This window comes from Plectrocnemia conspersa, unplaced genomic scaffold (genome assembly GCF_051122295.1).
Source record: "Plectrocnemia conspersa isolate PC_06_02 unplaced genomic scaffold, ASM5112229v1 ptg000001l, whole genome shotgun sequence".
NCBI lineage: Eukaryota > Metazoa > Arthropoda > Insecta > Trichoptera > Polycentropodidae > Plectrocnemia > Plectrocnemia conspersa.
In genome coordinates this window covers 11262594-11286949 of record NW_028277165.1, presented here as the reverse complement: position 1 = coordinate 11286949, position 24356 = coordinate 11262594, and the positions used below count along the sequence as shown (strand labels likewise).

Genomic DNA, 24356 nt, shown 5'->3' with positions numbered 1-24356 from the left:
TGAGATAGTCGTTAGTCCATAAAATATATATATTTTCTAAAATAGCAATAATAACGATAAAAGGGCTTTGTTCTACTTTTCCAAAATAAATTAATACCATATTATTAAATTCATAACACAACTTGCGTACGAAGGCATTGTATTTATTTGTAGATAAATATATTATTAAACATATTTGATAGATATATTAATATTTTGCTTATTTTAAAAATATAAAATCAAACAGGACAACAAAAAAGCATCCGTTTTATTTGTGTTTCTACATCACTCTCCACTGTTTGTACTTTATACCGGAATAGAATTTTATTACAGGGCCGGATTATACATTTAAAACAAAATGTGAAAACTTTATTTATAATTTTTTTGTAAATATATATTAATTATATTTTTAAATGCAAAATTATTTGCAAAAAATATATGATTTTAATATGATTACTATTTAGATAATGCATTTTAGAAACATAAAATAAATACGATATAAATCGTCATTATGATACTACATAAAAAATACCTATAGCAAAACTCTTTATTAAAGATGGAATCAATTTAACCAAAATTTGCCTGATGTTAAAATGTTATAATAATTAATTTGTACTATTTCAAACGTTTGATTAAAAAATCTAAATAAGAATTTCAATGTACGCATATTTTTTACTTAATTGATCAATTTTCTCAATAAAGATCTTAACTAATATTTTATTTTATAAATAACGTATGTATAAAAATTAATCTCAAATTAAAACCGATTTTAACATACTTTTAAATTAAATAATCGTAGCTTTAAATATTGTGTTATTTATATTAATTTATAAATTGGTAAAATAAATTATATTTTATCCAGTCCAGTCCAAAGTTTTGATCTCGCTATGTTCCCAGGTGGATCTTATCTCTAAAGTTCAAAGTGGGAAACGTGTCACTCGGCGGAATGAAATCGTGCCAAATTTCCAAATATACTTATCCCAAATCACCAAAAATACAATTCAAGCATCCATTTAATTGACTAATTACATCGACGATAAATGTTTGTACCCTATTTAACAATGTCTGACGGCGCTAACCGCCGATGACAGGTTACAGATTAATTTTATTTTCAAGTGCCTAATTAGAGGCGACGAAGTGTGTAAATAGATTTTTTACAAAAATAATTAAAAAAATATTTTTAATATTATTGAATTATTGGCTTAAAGGCGATTAGTGGCTGCTGAGACGTCATCCCTTAGTTTGGTAAAAAATAACGAAAAATAAATAGGTGTAATATGTCTGTAACCCAATATGTTACGACTCTTGAAGTGTTAATCTCGAGGATTATTTCCAAATACATATTTGTCATTTCTTAATGGGTTCCTTTCGAATGTGATAACTATTAAAATTATTAACTCAGTTCAAAAATATATATTTATGAAAAAAGGAAGAAATAAATTTAAAAAAAATATAATGTGTTCAGAACCACTATTATGTATGTTGCTTTGAAATTTTAATTCTACTATTTTTAACATACATACATATGTCCATATTCATATTCATATGTAAATATTTGTAATATATCAAAAGGTATTTATAGTAGGTAAATAATAATATATTGCCTGCTTAAATACAATATTAAACCTTTGCATTATAGTGATTCGATTGGGCGTATTTTAAATAGTTTGTTTAACACTAGATTCACGAAACCGGCAAATTGACGGATTTAACTTTGAATAAAAATCAGAGCACTAACAATAACGCTAAGAAAAATATAAAATACATATGAACGCGTACATCCGATTAGAGACAATTGAGTATTTTTATATATCTTTTTTTAAATTTGTTTAATTCATATTATTTTTATATATTGATCAAAACTATTCTGTAAAATCTTATGGATAATATTTGACCATAACTTTTATATATTTAAGTTAATGACTGTTATTATATACCTACGGGTTTTCTATTGAACTAGTGAATTACAAAAAAAAAACGGTAAAATATCAGCTGCCATTTAATAAAAATAAATAGTTTGATGGCAAAAAATAATCTCTTAATCTCCCTAAAAGCATTTAAAAACGCCACAAAAATAGTTATTTTGATATATGTAAAGAACTGCAATATATTGAATTAATACATTACGGTCCGTTCACGCATTTTCGCGCGTTAGCGAAACTTCGCTGTACATTCGTTCACGCGTTTACGAGGATTAAAAATAATGTAACTTAGGCGTGTAAAAATATCGTGCAAACATATTAAAGCTTTACATTTTTATAGCGAGATGACAATATATAAATTTATAATTATTTTGCTAGCGTAGAAAAGTGTCACATTTTGTCAAAACATGCATATATATACGTGTTAATTTTTGAAAATATATGAAGATAATAATTTTACATTCATCAAAAAGGAATTGCACTGAAATTTATTGGTACCGAGAATTGGACAAAACTTTATACAAATATATAAATGTAAACTTTTATACAAATATATAATGTTTTTTGATTTTACATTTAGTCTTCAGTTGTATATTTGTATTTGTTCGTTTAGCTTTAGATTTAACATATCTATAGTAAAGAAAAACATATGATAAATTTTGTTTAATTTTTTATGCGCTTCGTGGCAAAGGAAAAGCTGTTTTAAATTTAATTTATATGCTATTTAAATATATTTTTCTTTAGCTAAAAGCTTGACAAGAAGTGAGATCTGAACCCTTTTTTAAAAAAAGCCCTGATTAATATCTTATGTCGAACAATTGTTAATAATATTTTTATCTTATAATTTTTGTGCGCCAACGGATATTATGTGAAACAATATTGAAAAACTTAAGAAAGATATTGCATTTACTTAAATTTGTAAATAATATTATTTTATAAATTATAAATAATGAAAAAAATATAGTGTTAATTTGACGTTTTGGAATAAAAAGTTTTAAGCCGCAAAGTACGCCGTTAGGACCAAAGTAAACAGTAAACACGGCAGCTGTCAGTGATTTTGACGACAACGGGGCAATGGGCGAAATGTTGCCCGGCGTCGGCGTGTTCGGCACCGGCGCCGTGGCCCGAGCCCTCGCGCCCTTTTTGAAGGAAAGGGGCTTCGCTCTTCGCGCCATATGGGGCTCCACCCGGGCCGAAGCCGAGGCGGCCGCCAGGGACCTCGGCGTTCCCTTCTTCACCAACAGCATCGACGACTTGCTACTCAGGAAAGACGTCAACCTCGTGTTCGTGCTATGTTCGCCTAACTTGCATGCCCAGATCTCCGTCAAAGCGCTCGGCATCGGCAAACACGTAGTTTGCGACAAACCGGCAGGGCTAGATCAAGCTGAAGCGTTGAAAATGGTCAGAGCTTGCCAATACTACCCCACTCTGATATCGATCGTCAATCATTCCCTAAGGTTTCTACCGGCGTTCTCCGAGATGCGCAGAGCCATCTTGGACGGATATTTAGGACAACGCGACGAACTATCGTTGATGGACATCAAAGTACAAATGAGTTCTCTATTGGGCGACACATATAACTGGCTATGCGACGACACTATGGGCGGCGGCACTTTAACGTTAGTCGGCAGTCATGTGATCGATCTAGTGACGTTCTTGACCGGTCAACGAGCGTCGCGAGTGCACGGCGTTTTAAAAACGTTCACCAAATCGACTGATAAAGTCAACGGTATCAGGCAAATCACATCGCCAGACTTTTGCACGTTCCAGATGGAAATGGACAGAGGTTTATTAGTCACGGCCACTTTGAACAACTCCATGGTCAGTCCTTGTTTTCACCATGAAGTCTTACTATGCGGGAAATTAGGACACTTGAACGTGAAAGGCGGCGATTTGCACGGCAGATTGCGTAAATCGAATTCGCATCATCCCGATAATCATTCAGATGATGTTATATATTTGGATATAGAAGATTTGGATTGTCCGATGCCGGCGACTGTAGTACCCAAACCGTACATTAAAGGTTTGAGCAAAATGATAGGAGCGTTGAAGGAAGCCTTCTTGCCAGTAACCGAACAAATGGGTTGGATCAAAGAACCAGTTCAGCTAGCGGCGACGTTCGAAGACGGCCAGTACGTCCAGGCCGTTATGGAAGCCGTCCGAAAATCGAGCGCCGAGCGAAAGTGGGTCGAAGTGACTCTATTGACTGAACAACCTGATCCCAATCCGATGCTTTCAGCAGCTGTAAGAAGAACAAATATATCGTTGCAGTGATATGTTGTATTTCAAAAAGTGTTGTGCATTATTATTTTTGTAAATTGTTTATTATAGGTTGTCTCGTTAATTTAAAATCATATATTCATAGACTCTCTATTTTAATTGTTTTATGCTTATAACTTTATAAGAGGGTGAGTCAAATGGAAGTGTTATTTCGTAACATACATGTATCACCGTACTTAACTTTCATAGATTCATAGGTTTTCCCCTTCTATAATTACTTTGGTTCGTTGCAAATGCAGCGACCGTTTTAAACTACTTTTAATTTTAATGTTTTATCTGCTATCAGATATTGACACCATTTTTGTTATATTTATTTTCTTTACTTATGTCTTAAATAAGTCACTGTCTGATGTTCTTTTTTAAAGAACCTAATATAACTATAAAAATAATTTTAATTAAATGGCCACAGCAACCGATCCTTTCGATGACTTTGTACATTTCGGGTTTGTCGGCGTAAACACGACTCTTAGCATAACCTCGCAAAAAAATCCAACGACATTAAATCACATGATCTTGACGGCCAGTTAACATCACAAGACCGTTAAATAATGCGACTAGGTAACTTTTCATGCAAAACATCCAACATTGTAACCGATGTGTAGCAAGTTGAAACAACATGTCTTCCACATCGACTTCATGCTAAAAAGAATCAGATATCATGCGTCTATAGCGCTCACTGTTGATTGTTGCAGTCCAACCTTCATAATTTTCAAAAAAGTAAGGCCTAATGACACCGCCTGACCACAATGCGCACCTGTGTATATAAACGATAAATCATCAGAAGATATCAAAATAGCTGTATTTTGATATCTTCTGATGATTTATCGTTTATTCTAATTCATTGTCCATTCCTTACATTGGACTTGTCAAAAGCTTTTTCAAAGCTGATGAAACATATACAGGTAAAAATCTATTTACATGAATAAAGTGACAACTTGTAACTTGTTCCTAAAGTGGAAACTAAACTTTGTTTCGCCAATTTGTTGTACAATCTTGGGATATATTTTATCTTTAGTTAGTTACACGTAAAAATATTTTTAACCCTTGACTCATTAAATTCATCTTTTTTTTATTGTACCCATTTCCCTGATTAGTATAGCCACCTGTGTTAGCCTCTATACACGTATATAACGCTGCTGTCATTTGACAGGATAATAGTGCAGTGAGATTTAGGTTTTAATTTTAATGTTTTCATTTGACTCACTATCGTATGTAGTCATTCTGTGTAACATTGAATTTTTTCACTATTTTCACTATTATTTTAAATTGTAATGTTTTACTACTTTATTATATAGCCAATATTACACCGTTAGTGTTAACTTTTCCCCTCTACATATTTTTGTTCAAAACTCATACTGATTTATTACAATTATATTAAATAAATCAATTCAAAACGTTACCATAATGAACAATGTTACCCCGAATGACTAATAATTTTTTTATATTGTATTTAGTTTTAAGTATTAAATTCTTCGATACGTTTGTAATCAATCCATCCATTTTCTGTGACTATTTTTATTTATTATTATTTGTATTTTAATGTTTCCTTTTTATTTATATTATTCGGGAACAAAAGTTGTGCTTTTAACTATTTTATATATGTATGTACATGTGAAATATATTTATTATTGCTTTTATGAGGTTGTTGCAACGCTTTTGCAAAATATAAGATAACGGCGGGAGTCGCTTTATCAAAATTTATTATACTTTTGCTGTTTATTGTGCAAAAGTCGTGTTATTTATTGGACACAATTGTGATATTTTTTCAGTGATTGACTTATGATTATAGTATGTTACGAGCACATTGCCCTTACGATAACTCTTTGACATTTTAATACTATAATGAGATTCTAATATTTAATTACTTCTCATTTTTATAACGTCTTTTACAACGAGAGTGAATGGCTTGCCGGAATTACAGACTGAATCTTACGCTTATTAATGTGCACTTTGCCGGCTCCGTTTGTTATTTTTTAACAGTTTTACTATTAACAAACCTACTTCTCATATCTATAATATTTATAAATATATTTATATATATGAAAAGATATTTTTAAAATGTTGTGTTTTTGTTTGCAATTTTCTTATAATTAAAACATTCAATTCAATTGGATGCTATTTAACAGAGAATTATTTTAACATTAGATTACGTATTTAACACTAGATTACGGAACACGTCATTGCCGGTTTTCTGGTTTGTATCAGACAGTATTTTTTCTTACGGCTTTATATTCGAACAATGCAAATTTTTTAAAATCTGGTCACTATATACCCATTTTTAATGACACCCGTCAAATTGATGGGTTTATATCCGTAAATCTAGTGTTAAATAAATTCGTTGTTCCATAGAACGAATTGTTTGTGCTTTAATGTAAGGTAAATCTTTGGATTTTTTCTTCCGAAAAGGGTTCGATCCACCAATACTCGCTCGCTTGCACCTAATTTGTCCAACAGTAATGCACAAACAATTAGTTTTATGGAACAATTATTTTATATATTGCTCACTCAAATTGTCCTCATATAAATTTATTCATTCTGTATTTTGAGTTAATTTTTGTTTTGCCATAGTTTTACTATTAGTGTTCTAAATCTAAATCATTCTTATGTGATATGTGAATTTGTATTTAAATATAAAAGTAAGCAAATATGAAATAACAAAACTTATATTTTACAAAGTCGATTGTTTGATTAATTGAAAATTTCAGCATTCAATATAAATCACATTATGAACAATAAATAATTTATTAAATATTTTATCTAGTCCTTTTATTGAGTAAAACATAAATTATTAGAGAAATATTATTAACTATTATTTAAAAAAATAGTTATTAGGTGAAAATGGTTAAATATTGTAAACATTTTTAACTGTTTGCCGTATAGTCAGAAAAAAAACTTCGCTATAAAATATTACTTGGTACGTAAAAATACATAGCCGATTGCATCGTGATCTCTCAACGGTTATTTCGTCATATGGTCTGGTTCCATATGGTAATGGTATAGAGACATTGGACTAGAACTTTAAAGAACCAGGTTCTGCGCCAAAATACAGCCTCCAGATAAAGAAAGAAGTTTAGGTACATTATTGACACAAGAATTAACCAAACTTTCTATCTTAAATGAAAATGCATGGTTTTAGTAAGATGTGTCGACTTCTTATACCTTGGAATAATTGGATATGTTGTAGAAATAAATGATTGTTATTAGCATATTTTTATGAGATTATTAAAACAAATTATATACACAAATTATATTAATATGTAAGACTTGGTTTGATTTTAATTAATGATCACGATATTTATCTGTGAGATTAGGAAAATGTAGGAATACTAATCTGTGATGATCGATCAGATTCATAATTATATTATAATCACTAATTCTGATCTCCCAGATGCGATAGAAATTGAAAAACACAAAGGTTAGTATATGATTTAATCTCGGGTCTTTCGGGTATAAGTCACTGACTATAACACTGGTCCTTATTCACAAAGGGTATCTATTTTTAAATTACAATTGAGCATTTGACACGGTCTTTATTGAAGTATTTTGCTGGGTACTTGCGAGTATTAGTTATATGTTCCCAAACTGTGGAAGTTTGGGACATTATAGGTCTTGTTATATAGATTTATTTTTAATGTTGAATTTACTTTTGTGGCAAGTAAGAGAATATAGTTTAGTTCTAGTAGCTTTAATTTTTCTGGGATTCTACAAAGTTGTCTTGCAGAAGGTTACTATAAAATAAAGGCGCTAAAAAAAAACACAAGAAAAATTATCATTTTAAAACGCCAACGAATTTAAAGAACATATTGTAGGGTGCTTATTAATATATGTATTTTAATTTAGATTTTGTTATGGCCAAAACTTGGCTGCGCTCTGGTAGCACTGGCGTAACGGACTCTCAGTTGGCAAACTTTGGCGGGCTTGCAACGACCGGTTGTGAGTCCAGCCTGCTGCCTCATTCACTTGTAAACATGTAACTATAAATCGTCAATAAAAATACTACTGCAGCGACTCAATCTGTGTCTAATTGCCCGTCGCTAAAATATTATATTAAAAACATGCGTCTAATAATTGGTGTTGTCTCGTGCAACAGACAAATGCGGGGCAAGAGCAGTGGCCTGTGCAATAATGAGGGCCACCATCCCCTAAAAAAATAGCTATGTAATGAATATAAAATTTATTTTAGCAGTTCGACATTTTGATTCTTCAAAATCACAAGTAAATTATTATAATTGCATATACGTCATGCAAAGTAACTAGACCACTGGCTGGCTATCTTTCCACACCCCCCCCCCCACCTTCTGTAAAATTCTGAAATGACACCCCTGCGTCGAAGCTACATCTAAGTAAACCTATAAAATAATTACTCACTTCCAACACTCCAAGAAACCAAAGACCGGAGAGACTCGCCACTTTTAAAATGATGCCAAATGATGACACCAATGCAGTAGAAATAGGCTGAGATTAGAACTTTGAGGAATTTCCGATGTGCCAATGTATTCAGACAACTTGTGTAGTTCATATTGACGATGATTGGCTAAGTATTATTTTATAAACCAATCATGTGTGAAACAGTAAAAAATATTTTTTTATTATAATTAAGGCGTATTATATTCATTTTTTTGTCATAAAATTGGTAAAACAGAGCAGATTCGTTGCTACTGATCTGGAAACAAATACATTCCAATCTAAAAATATAGCTCTTCATCATTATTCTATTAAATTTCATAACCACTGTTTCAAGAGACCATCTTAGTCCCTGTGCCAGTTTGCTAAATTAAAGAACGTTCAAAAGGGTCAGGAAATGATAACTTTTTAAATGCAATACAAATTCCACTAAAAAGATGTATAAAATTGCTCTGAAAGATGAAGTTTTTATTTATCATATACTCAGTGATTTTAGTCTGCAACGCCGTTCAATTAAGATGGTATGTTTATGTCTTATTTATCTCAAAGCCACTTATTTTAATAAAGCTTTTTCCATGCATTGTTTACTGATTGTTTGCCAACTTGTACAAATGTAGATTTGTTTATAATGTATACTTACTTTTCTTAAAAGCTGCAATAATTGTAATTTTTCCATTACTTTATAGTGTTTAGTCGAATCTTATAAGAACCTTAATGGATGACGCAACTTTTGGTAAAAATGAAATACATGGAATAGTTTTATAGAAAATTTATTTTCTTTGGCGACTTAAAATTAAGATAACAGCAACGCACATACAACACTCGTGTAACTTAAATGCACAGATTCTAACCTATGAAGAAAAATATATAAAAAAAGTCGAAACATAACCTAACTTGTGTAAAACGTTCAACTATAAACGCCGACTACGTTCATCCGTTCACTGATCCTTTCGCTTATCGCGTTTGCTCCTACATCACGCCAGCTTGCCCAGGATGTCCGCCTCCTTGTAGAGCTGGTACTCCGTTTCGTCTCCCTCGAGCAAGACTTTCGTGCCGCCGTACTCGGGCAGCAGCACGCGGTCGCCCACGGCCAGCAAAGGCTGGAGAGTCTTGCCTTCGATGGTCCTCGCTCCGGTGCCTACGGCTATCACCTGGCCCTGGAGCACCTTCGACTGTGCCTTCTCGGGGATCACGATGCCGCTGGCGGTCTTGGTGATGGCTTCGGCTCTCTTCACCAATACGCGGTCCAGCAGGGGAATCAGACGCTTCACGGCTCCTGACATCTTTGCTCTTTCGAAGGAAACTTCTGGAAGCCGGGTCGGTCGGAGTAAGAGCACACGTGCGCGGCGCCGGATATGGTCAAAGTGAGACAAGTTAAGGAGCATGCGCAGTGACAGCTAGCCTGCGAGTCGATAGCTCCAACGGATGTCTGTTTTACCGACCTGATTTATATATTTAAATCATAATAACTACAGGTGTCACTACAATTAAATTAAAATTTTGCTAGTCGATCATAGATGTCAGCTCATTTTAACGTCCATATAAAGCACGGAGGAAATTAGATCAAAAATTACAATACCATGAATGGTACTTTCCGTTAGGGTTTTGAAATTGTTTTGCCTAAGTTCAATACCACTCGCAACATTTAAACTTAAAAATAAAGAATTCCAATGCATTTATATCCCCCCCTTAAATTTGGTCAGAAAAATGCAAATATTAAAAAAACAGACCACTGACTGGATAAATTTTACCCGCCCCCCCCTCCTGGAAAAAGCAGAAATGACGTCCCTGAATTTAAACCAAACACTTTTGGCTAAAAATAAAATCTAAAAAAGGTCTCAAATATATCCCGATTTTGTTTAAATATAAATAATATTTTTACACACAATAAAATTATATTCGCTATTTTAGCTTTACTTAATTCGCGTTTTTTAGCATTTTTTAAATGTTTATATAATATTAAAAATAAATTATTAAATTAAAAAAATTATAACGACAAATTAAGTCCGAAATCACGCAACTGAACATATAACGGTCACTTAAGCGAGACTGAATAATTAGATCTACAATATTTTTTTAAAACTCAAGGGAAAAATTAAAACGACTAATTTCTTTGTATAGTTCTCAGAATTACATTTTTTAATTTTTAATATCGGTCAGACTGTGCCCTTGTAACAAGTTAACGCCATTTGAAGGGATGCCCCATTATTATGACCAAAGCTGTATGTTACCCAGTAGATATATATTTCTACTAGTGAAAATATAATTTTACTGATAGACGCTATTGAAATTATATACTGCTTTAAAATGTCTATGAAATTCAATTTGCTAGTTGCGAAACGTACATTTGCTGTTCAAACCCAAACCTAAAATGATAAAATGAAAGTTCTAAAACTTTTTATGGTTTTAGAACTTTAATTAGTCCAAAATATATGCCAACTCAACTTTAAGGAGAAAATAAGCGGAAGAAGTACAGGCAGACGTCACATCTCGCTCATTGCTCCATAGTTTGTCTACACTTGGATATTACACCATGTTTTAAAAATATGATAGCTATCCTTATCGATATTACTTCGGACTTCTGATGAGAGTATTGGTTAAAATGTATTCAAACCGAATTTTGGTCAATAGGAGGGCGCAAAAACAATTATTACAAAATTCGGTTTAGATATGCTTTATTCGTTTCTAACTTATTATGAGTAGTATATTGTTATATAAAGTCTTATTATGAACGCTGGATAACCTATCGTTGCCACTGCGATGGTACAATTTTATTGCTTTTGATGTTAGGGGTCATTTGGGGGGGAGGCAGGTAAGGGAATTCCCCCCCCTCGAATATAATCTGTTTTCATAAAAATCTGTTTTTATAAAAAAATATGTAACATTTTTAACAAATAAGTAGATATAGTATTTATATTTCCTCAAAAATAAAAGCGCACAAAGTTGATTGTTCAGTTATTGTGAATAATTATTATAATGCTTTATTGTTATTACTTTTTATATACATACTTTTTTAGTTTATTTTATAATAATAATATTAATAATGAGGAATTTACTTTTTTTATATTTATTAACTAGACAGTCTCCTTTGTGTCGAAGAATGTGTGTTGGCGCCAGCGAGTCTCTGACACACCTGCATCGACCTTCTCACTCAATCGCCGTGACAACATCTATTACTTCTAATCTCTAACTACACATCTACCCAAATCGCCTTCCTACATCAGTAGACCACCGGCCTAAATCAGAGATCAAAACATTCTCTCGAATTACCATGGAGACAATGTTTTGAATGACGGTGTCGCATTTCAGTCTTATCATTAATAAAAGACATGTGGTGTCTATCAGTCCAGATTTTTTTTTAAATATGGTAGTATTGCTTTATGTTCTAATTTTAAAACTTGCCGATGCCAACAATTTTATGCTGTTGTATGTTGTATATATTGTATTGATTTATTCTAAATTTCATCTTTTTTTAATATCATTAAAAAAAGGTTAGATTGTTTGGTTTGACAGTAAAAGTCAGCGCGAGCGGCAGCGAGGCGCCTCCAAGACGCGCTAGAAAGAGACGAGTGAATGCTAGAAAGAGACACTACACTCGGCTTTCGTTCGGTATTCGCACGCATACAGCTACACTTGGTTTTAGGCATATGCCAGTCTAAATTTGCTGACGGGTGGCCAGTGGCGTAGCTATGGGGGGGGGGGGGGGCGGGCCGCCCCGGGCGGCACTTGCTTGGGGGCGGCATATTCGCGATGGGATCATCTAGTGTGGTTCTTAACCCTGAATGCAATAAAACATGTATAAATCCACGAATAACAAGAGCTTAATAATAACCAATTTATTATTTAAAAAAATGCTGATTTTATGACCCTGCAAAAAATGTATGGGGGGGGGGGCAATTTTAAGGATCGCCCTGGGCGGCACATACCCTAGCTACGCCACTGCGGGTGGCGATTTTTATCACAAAATGTTGGAAAATTTGTTTATAAGATATATTTTATTATTTTTGGCGTAGCGTTTTGAGATATTTACAAATTTTTAATATGTTTTGCTGCAAATCGAGCAATAGTGAATATATATTTATTGGAATTATTTTCAACGTAAAATACCTACTGTTTTTCTTAATTCTACTTAATTCTTAACAGTTTAAGACCACCCATTTGTGTTTTAGGCACATAAATTAAAATAAAAATTAATGATAAATTCAAGTACGTTATTCACTTATATTGAAATGATTCTTTTTAAAGATTATTGTAATAAAAAAAATACATTATTATAAATTCTATAATTGAATAAATTATTTTATTAAATATACTTAAAAATCTTAATAACTAATACATATTTTTTAATATGTTTTGAATATACTATTTTTTTTAAATTGCTGTTATATAATATTACGAAATAATTCTGCCTCGACTCGTTCATGAATTTTCAACATTTTTGTTTTGCGTTTCTCGTATAAAATATTGGAAAAAAACGAATCTTATAAATAATTGTTCAAAGCCGTAGCTTCCGCTAACGTATTCTTTTGTTGTTGACCAATGTCGAAAAATAAGCATTCAAATATAAAACAAGATGGCCGACATCTACGTGACAACAGTTGCAATAATTTTGTTATGCGACAATAATTTTCATTAATTTGTGTGTGAATATAAATAATCGGATTGCAAGTTAAATAGGTATGTTATAACTATGAAAATGAAATATATACATAATCTGTGTAATGATTATAATAATACATTTATTTAACTAGATAAACAATCATAAAACAATCTTCAAATTTTGAATTTCCGTCGACTGGCTCCGAGGCTGAAAAGTGAGTTTTTCCTTTTACAATACATAAAAATTATCATTGCTTCTGATTTAATGCACATATTCGTTGCATTAGACTGAATATAATTACTCGAATTGCAAATAAAGCAGGTACATTTTAAACGTGAACGTGTAATATATATACTTAGTATGTATGAGGATTGAAAGTTAATGTCGATCAAGCCATATACATAAATGCTAATAAAACGTATTTATTTTATTTATTCATATTTGGGGTTACTATCTTTCACGACGATCGCGTGACAATGATTGTGATGCAGTCGGTTATTTAGCTGGAGAAGTTTGGTTCCATTTTTGCGTATCTTATTGTTCGCTCGCGTCATCTTATTGCTTCTGAAAAAAAACAATAATTAAAATCTAAGCACAATACTTACACAGAGCACTTACAATGATATATTGAACTTTTAAATTAATTTTATATTTGTCCTAAGAGGTCAGCAGTCACAGGCTCTTGACTTTTTGATATTTACGTTTTTGTGCCATATAGTGATAATATTTAGTATAGTGAATAAGTTGTTGTATACCCCAAGATAAATAAACACAATAAATTAAATTATAGCAGTAAAAAAAAATCACCTAGATCGTTCCGTTCCGAGCGACGACCTGCAATATATCAGTCAACGCCAACTCAATTGGATGTTATCTAATAGACATTTTATAATAATTATAAATATGTGATTGCATACCTGGAATAATCGATAGCCAAAATATTTATGAGTGGCTTATTTTTAATTCCGATGTGGCAAAATATGAATCTACGTCATGGTTTTTTAGCAATTTTTCTTCTGTGCAATCATTTCTCTTTCGGAACAGCCAAATTCAGGATATACAATTGCATCAAACTTATGTAGTATGTTCTTTATAAAAAGATAATACTTGCTTTAATGATTCGCTCTTTGTTTATATATACCAATTCTACGCTGTCGTCACATACATAGGTCGTCAAATTGTTCTATCGTTGCTTCTGAAAAATAATTAAAGGCATATGAAATTTGCGACAGTCTGGTAGCTTACTCGAAGTCGTAGATCTCGACTGACTTCAGTTGTAACTTCGGTTCGGACAACTTCCAGAGAGTGTAGTGCAGGCATATGAGAGAATGTCACGATCGCGTCCTCTTCTGACGCTTGTTAAAGCCAAGACGTCCGCACTAGCCAACTCGCCTATAAATGTAGCAATTCAACTCCTTATTATTCTGGCATTGCACGTTAATCGTTGGAATAACCTGTTTGTTAACGATGTTCTTGATTTAAATAAATATATAATTATAGATGAAACAGGAGGGGTAAATGGTATCGCGCGAGGCTGAAGATAAATCTTATTAAAAGTCAAAACCACGCATTAGTTGATGTATTTATGTTTAACTCTATAAAATAAATGTTTCAGATGTTCTATCTGTACTTATCTTAGTTAACATTTTAGCATATCAGCTACTGTAAGTACGCTTTTAAACCAAGTAAAAATTTAACAGTCAATGTTGTTTTTATAATCTATTATTAATAAATTTTTACAGCGTAAAATAGTATTCAAATTAAGCAATTGTGTATGTATACCTATCACCTATGTATATGTTTTTAAATATACAATTTTCATTTCAAAGGCAGTTCATTAACGTCAAAATTATTCTGATTATCTCAATTAACTGACAACGATTAGGTCAAGAAGCGGACCGAATTTCGACTACCGCCCTTTATCAGATGAACGCAGATGCTTTTCGTGCACAGTTTTTTTTCTCATACGTTTTGATAAAATAAAGCTAATGGGCCACCTGAACGAAATCACGACTGTGCCAAAGGCATCATCAGCCACTTATTATTCGCTCCTTGCACGCTTTTACATTTTTTCTGCTCATCACGACTTCATGACGTTAAAAAGGCGAATAAAAATTGAGCCTTTGCCAATATATAGCTATAATACAAATCAGATTCCTAAACGGTAACAAGAAAATATATTCACAAGATCCATAATTTATACGACCTTAAATAAAAATATGCATATATATTTATGTTGTATTTTTAATATATATGTCAAATATAATTTTTTATTGGATAATGGAAAATTACAACGTGGAACATAAAAATGGAACAATATAACAATATTCATCCAAACTTTTCATACAGCAAATATATATATATATATATATACAATACATATTATTAATTTAAAATGTATACATTTCTATCCAAAATGTTCTTTTATTATCATTTAAAGACTTCCGCATTTTTATATCACTGCCGATTTCAAGAAATTGAAATTCTTCTTCAGTTATAGGTAACCATTTTACGTTAGTAACATCTGTACCTTCAGGCGTAGGATTTCTGTAATTATAACATAGTTTAATTTTCTATTGTACAATATCTATGAATGTATCTACCTGCATTCATATTGCTTACCCGGTCTTAGCAAAATCTGTCCACATTCTGACCATCGTAGATTTGACAAATAAATCTTTAGAAGTAACTTTGTCGTAATCTATATAAATGTTTGTCCCCAAATATGATAACTCATCTTCATGAGTAGCTCCCGCCTCCTCATATGTTTCCATCATAAGTGAAATAATATAAGTATTCTTTTTTATGATTATATTTCACCCTCTGCTCTTATGAGTAAAGTATTCCAGACATAATTTTGTAGTCGGTTAAGAAGTCAATTAAGTGGCTATTGGCGTATTTTTGATCGTCTCTTTTCTTATACAAATCTTTAAGTCGTTTTTCACAGTCTTTCAACGATTTATTTAAATTCGGAGTCACAAAATCAAAAATCTTTCCTGCTTCTAATTCACTCATAGCTTGCGGAGAGTTGTAATATTGTTTTAATATAGCTAAACCTTCAAAATCAGAGAAACCTGATATTATTGGCACTTTATTGAAACTTCCTCTTTTCAACAATTCCGGCGGTTCTTCATTTAGAAAACCATCGTATTCTATAAATCTATTTACAGAAGGCGCGAAAAGCAGAATACTTAGAGTCGCTTTTAAATTCGCAGTTAAATCAAGGGAGCGATCACAAGATTAGGAGAATCCATCTTATCGATGAATTCAAACAGACTCTCTTTGCTATTTGAATCATAACCGAAGCACTTCGCCAATTTTTCAGCATTTTCAACAGGATTTAGTTTTGGGCACCATAAATTCATAGTCGATCCCGATTGCATAATCGCTTTATGGAATAGACCTTTAGATTTCGGTGAAAGTATATGAAAGTCCACACAAATGGATCGGATCTGTGCACAAAAATCCCATCACACCCAAACGGTACTTTATTTGAACCAATATAGTATCTTGCTCTACGATATATTTAGGACCAAATTCTTTTACAGTTCCACAACCACTCGCAAAACCACCTCAATGTATGAAAACCATTACAGGAAGACATTCTCCCATTTTGAATCCAGGAGTGAAAACATTCAAATATAAACTGTCATCGCTACCGACCACCTTCAGAGAGGCAATATTAAATTGTGTTGCTGTATTTCCTTCCACTTTAGAATCTTTAATTCCATCCCATGGTTTCTTTGGTATCGGATCCTGTAACATTATTGTAAGATTATTATATAATGAGGCAATTACATATTTACTATAAACCTATACCTTAAATCTTAGTTTTCCTTGTGGTGGCTCAGCGAATGGAATACCAGAAAATCCATTATCAAATTTTCCATCTTTGGTTTTTAGTCGATATCCTTGGAGTTTTCCTTGTATAGTTATTACTATAGGATCACACATTCTCACAGAAATATTCACTCACACAAAAATTAAAACATAAAAAAAACGAAAACCTAATGTTTGTTTTGTGATTTAATATCATAATCAAGCAATTTTATTTATGTAAAAAAAATGCAAACATGTTTACCTAAAATAATAATATATAAACACTTTCCGACATATTGCTTAAAGAAAATGGAAAATTTATTTGGAACGTTCTAGTTTTATAGTAGCTGTATACCATAAATACAAATTTGACAACAGTGGTGTAATTGTGATAGTTATAAAATCTACAACTATTTGTATTTATGGTATACAGCTACTATACTATAATATAGAACATAGTTTCTATATACTTTTTAGATCCACTTTTTATTTAAAAGTGGATCCACTAAACTACATATTTTAAAAAATATATTTAAAATTATAAGTTTATACCTTATATAGTAAATTTTTTAGACAGAATATTTAAAAAATATATTTTTATTACGGCCCTGGTGCTAAATTATTTAAAGTGATTTTAGACCCGTAAATAATAACTCAATTGATATTTTTCTATAGTTTTATGCCTTAATTAAATAACGTTGAATTAGTAGTCAATAAAAATGAAATGGAATTATTATTTAATAGTATTTTAAGCCTTGGCTTTACTATCCGTTTTTATATTGGGTTTAAATGTTATTTTATGTATTAATATTTATACTATATTTATTTATTGATTCTGAATCTTTTGTTGTAACGTGACAGGCGTTAGCCCTATGCGTTACAACTGGATAAACACAATCAACATCTGCAAGTAAGTAGTAAGATACTAGACTGAAATAAGCATGTGAATTAGTGACTATTATTACAGCTTACACTAAATATATGCCACTAAACACAACCTAAATCGTTTATATTTTATTTATTTATCCGTAAGATTACAAAATCTAGGAAAACTCGATCGGAATTATAACTATATAATAATCACTAATTTAAATTTCCTTAAAAATCACTTAGGTCCATGTGGTATTTGAAGCCAGGTCTTTCAGATATTAGTCGCTATCGTATGTTTTTATAGAATAAAAATGATATAATTGATATAAAAATAAATAAAATATAAAGTATGATTAAATTTATTTAACAATCTCATCTATATAATATTCAACTAAAATAATTCATTTAAATATATTAAGTTTACTAAATTAACTTATACTTCCCACTTATAATAATAATTAAAAACTTCAATCCATAATTTCCTTCTCTCTGAAAAGATATCTTTTTTCATCGTTGTATTTTCGCCTATTTCCAGATATCGAAATTCGTTCTTATCAACAGATTGCCATATTTCTGTGATAACGCCAGTGACATTTGGCGTTGGATTTCTAAAAAAATATCAATATAAAAATAGTTATAGGAGATAAAAAGTATGCAATACAAAATACTTGCCCAGTTTTTGCAAAATCAGTCCACATTTTCATTAACTGTTCTTTGATTATCAGATTATGAGAAGGGTTAGTTTTTCCATCAAATTGAGTTCTCAAATTCGTAAGAATATAAAAATATTCCGGGTTTGGATTATATTTGATCCTTTGATTAATAGAATACAGCATTCCAGCAGTAAAAGTTAAATCGTCGATAAAAGAATGCACACTATCGCAATTGCTTTCATCTGGATTACTCTTCAAATATACCGTCTTAAACTTCTTATTATAATGCTTAGAAACGCGTAAATATGGAAAAAGATTATTTACGAACTTTCCTTCTTTGAGTTCATTCAAACATTGTGTTTCATAAAAATTATCTAAAGCCATTCCTTCATATTGTGAAACTCCTGATAATATCGACACTTTATTAAACTTGCCGCTTCTTAATATCTTCATCGGATCTTCGTCTATAAATGTATCATAACAGTATTTGTTATAAACTGGAACGAATGAAGATAAAATAGAATTACACTTTCTATCTTCGTTGATTAGGGCAGATGACGCTTTGATAAGTTCTTTAGCATCAACATGAATAATAAAATCATATAGATCACTCGATTCTTCAGGATCATAGCCAAATTTCTCTGCGAGACGTACAGCACAATTGACTGCGTCTTTAGCTAAGATTATTTGACCCAACATGCAACCAGATTGCATGATTGCTTTATGGAATAAACCCTCTGACTTGGACGAAATTACGTGACATTCTACAAAGGATGAATCTGAGCTTATACCAAATATTGTAACGTTATTTGGATCGCCACCGAAAAATTTAATATTCTGCTGGATCCACTTCAAAGCTAACTTTTGATCTTTAAGACCCATATCCCCTTTGGTGTTAACTGGATCTGTGTATAAAAATCCCAATACGCCAACTCTATAATTGAGTTTCACCAAAATCACGTCATTTTTAATAAACGCGTCAATGTCTGAATCGTCTGCGCCGCTATGAATATTCACCATAACTGGTAAGTGTTCTTGATCTTGGACTATCAAATTGGGAGAATATATGTTTAAATTTAAGCAGTCTTCATCTCCGAAGTACGCTTTTGTTATGTGATCCATTTGCAATGCCTTGTTTCCTTCTTTTGTAGCGTCTCGTATACCTTCCCATGGAGCTAACGGTATAGGATCCTATAATTCATATTAATTGTAAATGTATTGTTTAATGTTAAGCTATGTATTGTACTGACCTTAAATCTTAATTTTCCAATCGGTGGTTCTGCGAATGGTATTCCAGAAAATTTATAATACGCCTTGCCATCTTTAGTGTTTGCTTCAATCCCTTTCAATTTTCCTTGTTTCGTATTCACAATAGTCATATTTCTTAATTTTTTAAATTATTACAAAAAATGTGTACCACTTAAGCAATCACTTTGACAAATGATTTGATTACAGCACTTATGACTTGTGTGTGAAGTAATCTATAAAAAATATAATATTATCGCTTATTTACGTAATAAAAGTTAAATAGATAAAATACAGTGGCTATGAAACATTTTTTTTTTAATAAATTAGTTTTTAATGTTTAGTTAATATTGACATATATACAATATATGTCAATATTAACTGAAATTTATTTTAGGAATAACTAAAAAAGGATAATTATTAATAAGTTATAATTTATTATAATATATTACATATGACAAGCACGTGCTGTAATTTTTGTTAAAATCTAGTTTTTATATAAATTAAAAAATTTTGTACTCAATAGATCTAGGTGCAATATATTAGGGGTACCGGAAAAGATTCCATTTTTTTTTACATTCCTTGTTTGAGATCAGTTTGACCCTGGACACGGTGGAGTGAGCATCTTTTTAAGTTTTTTTTTCTATAGTATTGTTCCTCGGCTTTCTTTTTGCGCCATAAATATTTTTTTAATCTTAAGGGTAAAATTAGCAAACCAGAAGCAATCGAACAATATATACAGCATTGCATGCTACTTTTTTTTCGATCAAGGCTGGAAAGCAACTAAGGCAGTTAAAACCATTATTGAAATTTATGGAGCAGTAATAACAGCAAACAGATGCCAGTTTTGGTTCCGGCGATTTAAATCTGGCGATAGGACCTTAACAGACGTTCCGAAATCAGGACGACTTTCAAAATTCGACGATGAACTGCTGAAGGTCATTTTGTAATCAAATCCTCGTCAAAGTATCGAGGATTTATCCCAAAAACTTGCTGCTCCGTGGTCTACAGTGCAAGAACACAAAAAAATTCGGCAAAACTAATCGAATGGGTGTTTGGGTTCTCCGTGCGCTGTCCGTAGCGAACAAAGAGGAGCGAATGAACACGTGCGATTCACTGTTGTCAAGAAACAGAATTCACCCATATTTGGATCAAATTGTGACTAGTGACGAAAAGTGGATAGTATACGACAACGTGGTGCGAAAAAAACAATGGCTTTCAAATAAGGAAGTACCTGTTCCGACCCCTAAGCCCGACCTCACCCTTCACAAGTCCTATTGTGTGTATGGTGGGATATTCGTGGAATTATCCATTATGAACTGTTAAAACTGGGTGATACGATAACTGCAGAAGTTTATTGTCAACAACTCGAAAGATTGAATGAGAAATTAAAAGTGAAACGTCCGAATTTGATAAACCGAAAAGGAGTGATTCTGTTACACGACCACGCGCACCATCTCAGTGCAAAGATGACCCGTGAAAAAATATGCAATTTAAATTTTGAAGTCTTGAAGCATCCTACATATTTGCCAGACCTCGCTCCTTCTGATTTTTATCTCTTTAGATTTATGGAACATTCATTTAGGGACAAAAAATTTGAAAATCTGAAGGAAGTCAAAAATCATTTAAATTCGTATTTTAATTCGTATTTTAATTCGAAACCACCAAATTGTTATAAAGCGGGAATCCAAAAAATGCCTAAAAGTTGGCAAACAGTTCTAGATAACTATAGGGATTATATTTTATAATATGTAAAATAACATGAAAATAAAATTAAAGACCTATGATGTTTAAAATAATGGTTTTCTTTCCGGTACCCCTGATATTATATATATAAGTTCATTATTTTATTATTTTTACAACATCTTTGATTTTTTAATTAAATAATAAAAATTCAAGCTTGCAACCATTATTAAAATATTTTGCAATAGTAATTTAACTCATTGTAACTGATCTAATCAAACTTTTAATACAGATTATTCAAAATAACGTTATGCACAGACAGAGCAGGTGTCCGCTTATTGCGCCCAAATTGAAGGGACGGCCTTGCAGTTTAATTTAATTTAACATGCATGATCTTATTTTATATTTAGAATATTATGTTCTATGAAATTATTTATCGTTCATTTCTTAAGCAATATTACAGGTAAATTGAAACCATGCATTAAAAAATAACCATAAATCCAACGTTGGAAAACAGCGTTGAAGCGATTCTGCCCCATGATAATACAATACCTAAAACTACAATTACTGTTGCAAAATTAAAAGAATTAGGAACGGAAATTTTGCCTCATCCCCATATTTCGCTAACCTTTCTCCTTTGGATTATCACACATTTAAATATTTAGATTTACTTCTTTAAAATGCGAAATATTTATATTTTATTTGTATTTTTCTTAGTAATTTTCCAAGCATTTTTGACTACATGAGTGTATAATGTTTGTAGATAAAAAAATAAAAAATAGAGGCAAACATATATTATTAATTTATAAATATAATATTATACATATTTTTTTGCGTAATATAGAAATCCCTGCAAAAGTGTAGATAACACACGACAATCTCAAAAGGTTTTATATAATTCTCTACATAATCTTGTTCTTTCGGGAGTCAAACTATAATTCATTTTTAATTCATTGCCAATTTCTAAGTTACACAGTTCTCCTTCTTTAGCTGGTAGCCAATCTACATAAATTACATCATCGTTAATGGGAGACGGATTCCTAAGAAATAATAATAATTAAGATCGATACATTATATGATATATTATGTTAATGTAACTCACCCATTTTTTGCGAAATTCGTCCACAAATTAATCATCCTATCTTGTACCAAAATATCTAACGTATTCGCCTTCTTCCTATTGACGTTAACAAAGGTACTCAAATATCCAAGGTCATCTCCGTGGCATGCTCCTTTTTCTGTATAATTCATAAGTTGCTTAGAACGATTCATATTGCCGTCGTATGTAAAACAATAGAAGAATTCATCGTTCGGATTATGCGCTAATCTTTTTTCTAAAGAATATAATAATCCTCCGACGAATTGTATATCAGTCAGGAAATCCATTATATTATCGTCTTCGTTCCTGTCGTCTCTCTTTTTATATGTCCTTCTCAATTTTTCCTCAAATCTCTCCATACTTTTGTTTAGAGTCGCGGGTACGTAATCATAAAAATGGCAGTTTTTAAACTCTTTCCTGATATCTTCATTATGGTAATATTGTCGCATCATCATTCCTTCCATATCACAATACCCAGACATTATGGAAACTTTGTTGAACTTGCCGCTCTTTAAAATTTCAGATGGTTCTTCGTTTAAAAATCCGTCATAATCCGGAAAATAATTAACGACTGGTTCAAATGCCAATAGGTTGCCTGCTTTCAAATCTTTCTTCGTTATCAACTTAGACGAAGCTTTGACCAGTTTTTCCGTAGAATATTTATTGATGAACTCGAACAAACCTTCCGACCCTTCGTACCCTAATTCTTTCGCTAATCTAGTAGACATTTCTATTGGATTCTTGATACGAGCCCAGGGATTCATAGCTGATCCTGACTGTATTATGGCTCTGTTAAATAGACCGCTTGATTTTGGTGATAGGACGTGATAATCTACGGAAGCTCCTCCTTCACTTTCGCCAAATATAGTGACATTATTTGGATCTCCACCAAAGGCGTTAATATTCTCGTTTATCCATTTCAAAGCTAAATTTTGATCTTTTAATCCCATGTCTCCTCTAGCGTTCACAGGATCTGTACACAGGAATCCCATGACCCCTAAACGATAACATATATTGACCAATATGACATCTTTTTCGATTAGCAACTCAGGTCCGAATATATCACTATTCCCTGTCCCAGTGATGAATGCACCGCCATGGATCTGAACCATCACTGGTAGAGGCTCACAAACCAATTCAAATTTTGGAGTGTATATATTTAAATATAAACAGTCGTCACTGCCTATGCATTGGCACACACCTGGATCGCATAAATTAAACTGTGCAGCTACTTTGCCTTCTGTGGTCGCATCTCTGATTCCATCCCAATTGGATTTTGGCACAGGGTCCTAACACGAAGGATTTATTAATACATTGCATGACAACAATAAAATATATGATACGAGTTTACCTTGAATCTCAATTCGCCCACAGGCGGTTCTGCGTAGGGTATTCCAGAAAATTTGTAATATGTTTTGTGGATGTTAGTGGTGCAAACTTTTCCTCGTAGTTTACCATTTTTCACGATCACTACTGTATCCATTTAATGTTTTAAAATACGATAGGTATAAAAAAATCCGATCGCGATAGCGGCTAAACAACTAATGAGACCATAACGAGATTTTGATATCAATCGAGAATTTTTTATTGCGAAATTATAATTATTTTTTAATGAATTGTATATACAATATTTTAATGAAGACGTATTGCATACGCATATGACAATAATATTATTTTTGTAACAATATTAAAGCTACAGAAAGGGGTTTATCGTTATAAAACATTGTTTTACACAAACATTTTTTTTATTTAAATATGTAAATTCATGGTAAATGTTTTTAAATTTAGTAAATTGTACGAAT

At 31.8% G+C, this 24356-nt stretch overlaps 5 protein-coding genes across 5 annotated transcripts; 1 reads left to right on the top strand and 4 right to left on the bottom strand.

Annotated features, from left to right (window-relative positions):
• The first annotated feature begins 2929 nt into the window (after positions 1 to 2929).
• Positions 2930 to 9956, top strand: LOC148238854 (glucose-fructose oxidoreductase domain-containing protein 1). The gene has a single exon (XM_088187402.1). It carries the CDS (start codon positions 2976 to 2978, stop codon positions 4173 to 4175), a length of 1200 nt encoding a protein of 399 aa, XP_088043528.1. The 5' UTR covers positions 2930 to 2975; the 3' UTR covers positions 4176 to 9956.
• Positions 9340 to 9951, bottom strand: LOC148238855 (10 kDa heat shock protein, mitochondrial-like). Its single transcript, XM_088187413.1, has one exon. It carries the CDS (start codon positions 9866 to 9868, stop codon positions 9560 to 9562), a length of 309 nt encoding a protein of 102 aa, XP_088043539.1. The 5' UTR covers positions 9869 to 9951; the 3' UTR covers positions 9340 to 9559.
• A 5573-nt stretch (positions 9957 to 15529) lies between the features above and the next one.
• Positions 15530 to 19952, bottom strand: LOC148238852 (carboxylic ester hydrolase-like). The gene is made up of 5 exons (XM_088205802.1): positions 19778 to 19952; positions 18547 to 19718; positions 18314 to 18482; positions 15808 to 15941; positions 15530 to 15732 (listed from the first exon to the last, which is right to left on the bottom strand). Exons 1-5 carry the CDS (start codon positions 19904 to 19906, stop codon positions 15576 to 15578), a joined length of 1761 nt encoding a protein of 586 aa, XP_088061928.1. The 5' UTR covers positions 19907 to 19952; the 3' UTR covers positions 15530 to 15575.
• On the bottom strand, positions 16328 to 18288 carry LOC148238853 (juvenile hormone esterase-like). The gene is made up of 2 exons (XM_088190273.1): positions 17005 to 18288; positions 16328 to 16941 (listed from the first exon to the last, which is right to left on the bottom strand). The coding sequence occupies exons 1-2, from the start codon at positions 17137 to 17139 to the stop codon at positions 16759 to 16761; spliced, it is 318 nt and encodes a 105-aa protein (XP_088046399.1). The 5' UTR covers positions 17140 to 18288; the 3' UTR covers positions 16328 to 16758.
• A 2383-nt stretch (positions 19953 to 22335) lies between the features above and the next one.
• On the bottom strand, positions 22336 to 24037 carry LOC148238851 (juvenile hormone esterase-like). The gene is made up of 3 exons (XM_088205791.1): positions 23906 to 24037; positions 22558 to 23843; positions 22336 to 22495 (listed from the first exon to the last, which is right to left on the bottom strand). Exons 1-3 carry the CDS (start codon positions 24035 to 24037, stop codon positions 22336 to 22338), a joined length of 1578 nt encoding a protein of 525 aa, XP_088061917.1.
• Between the last annotated feature and the right edge of the window lie 319 nt (positions 24038 to 24356).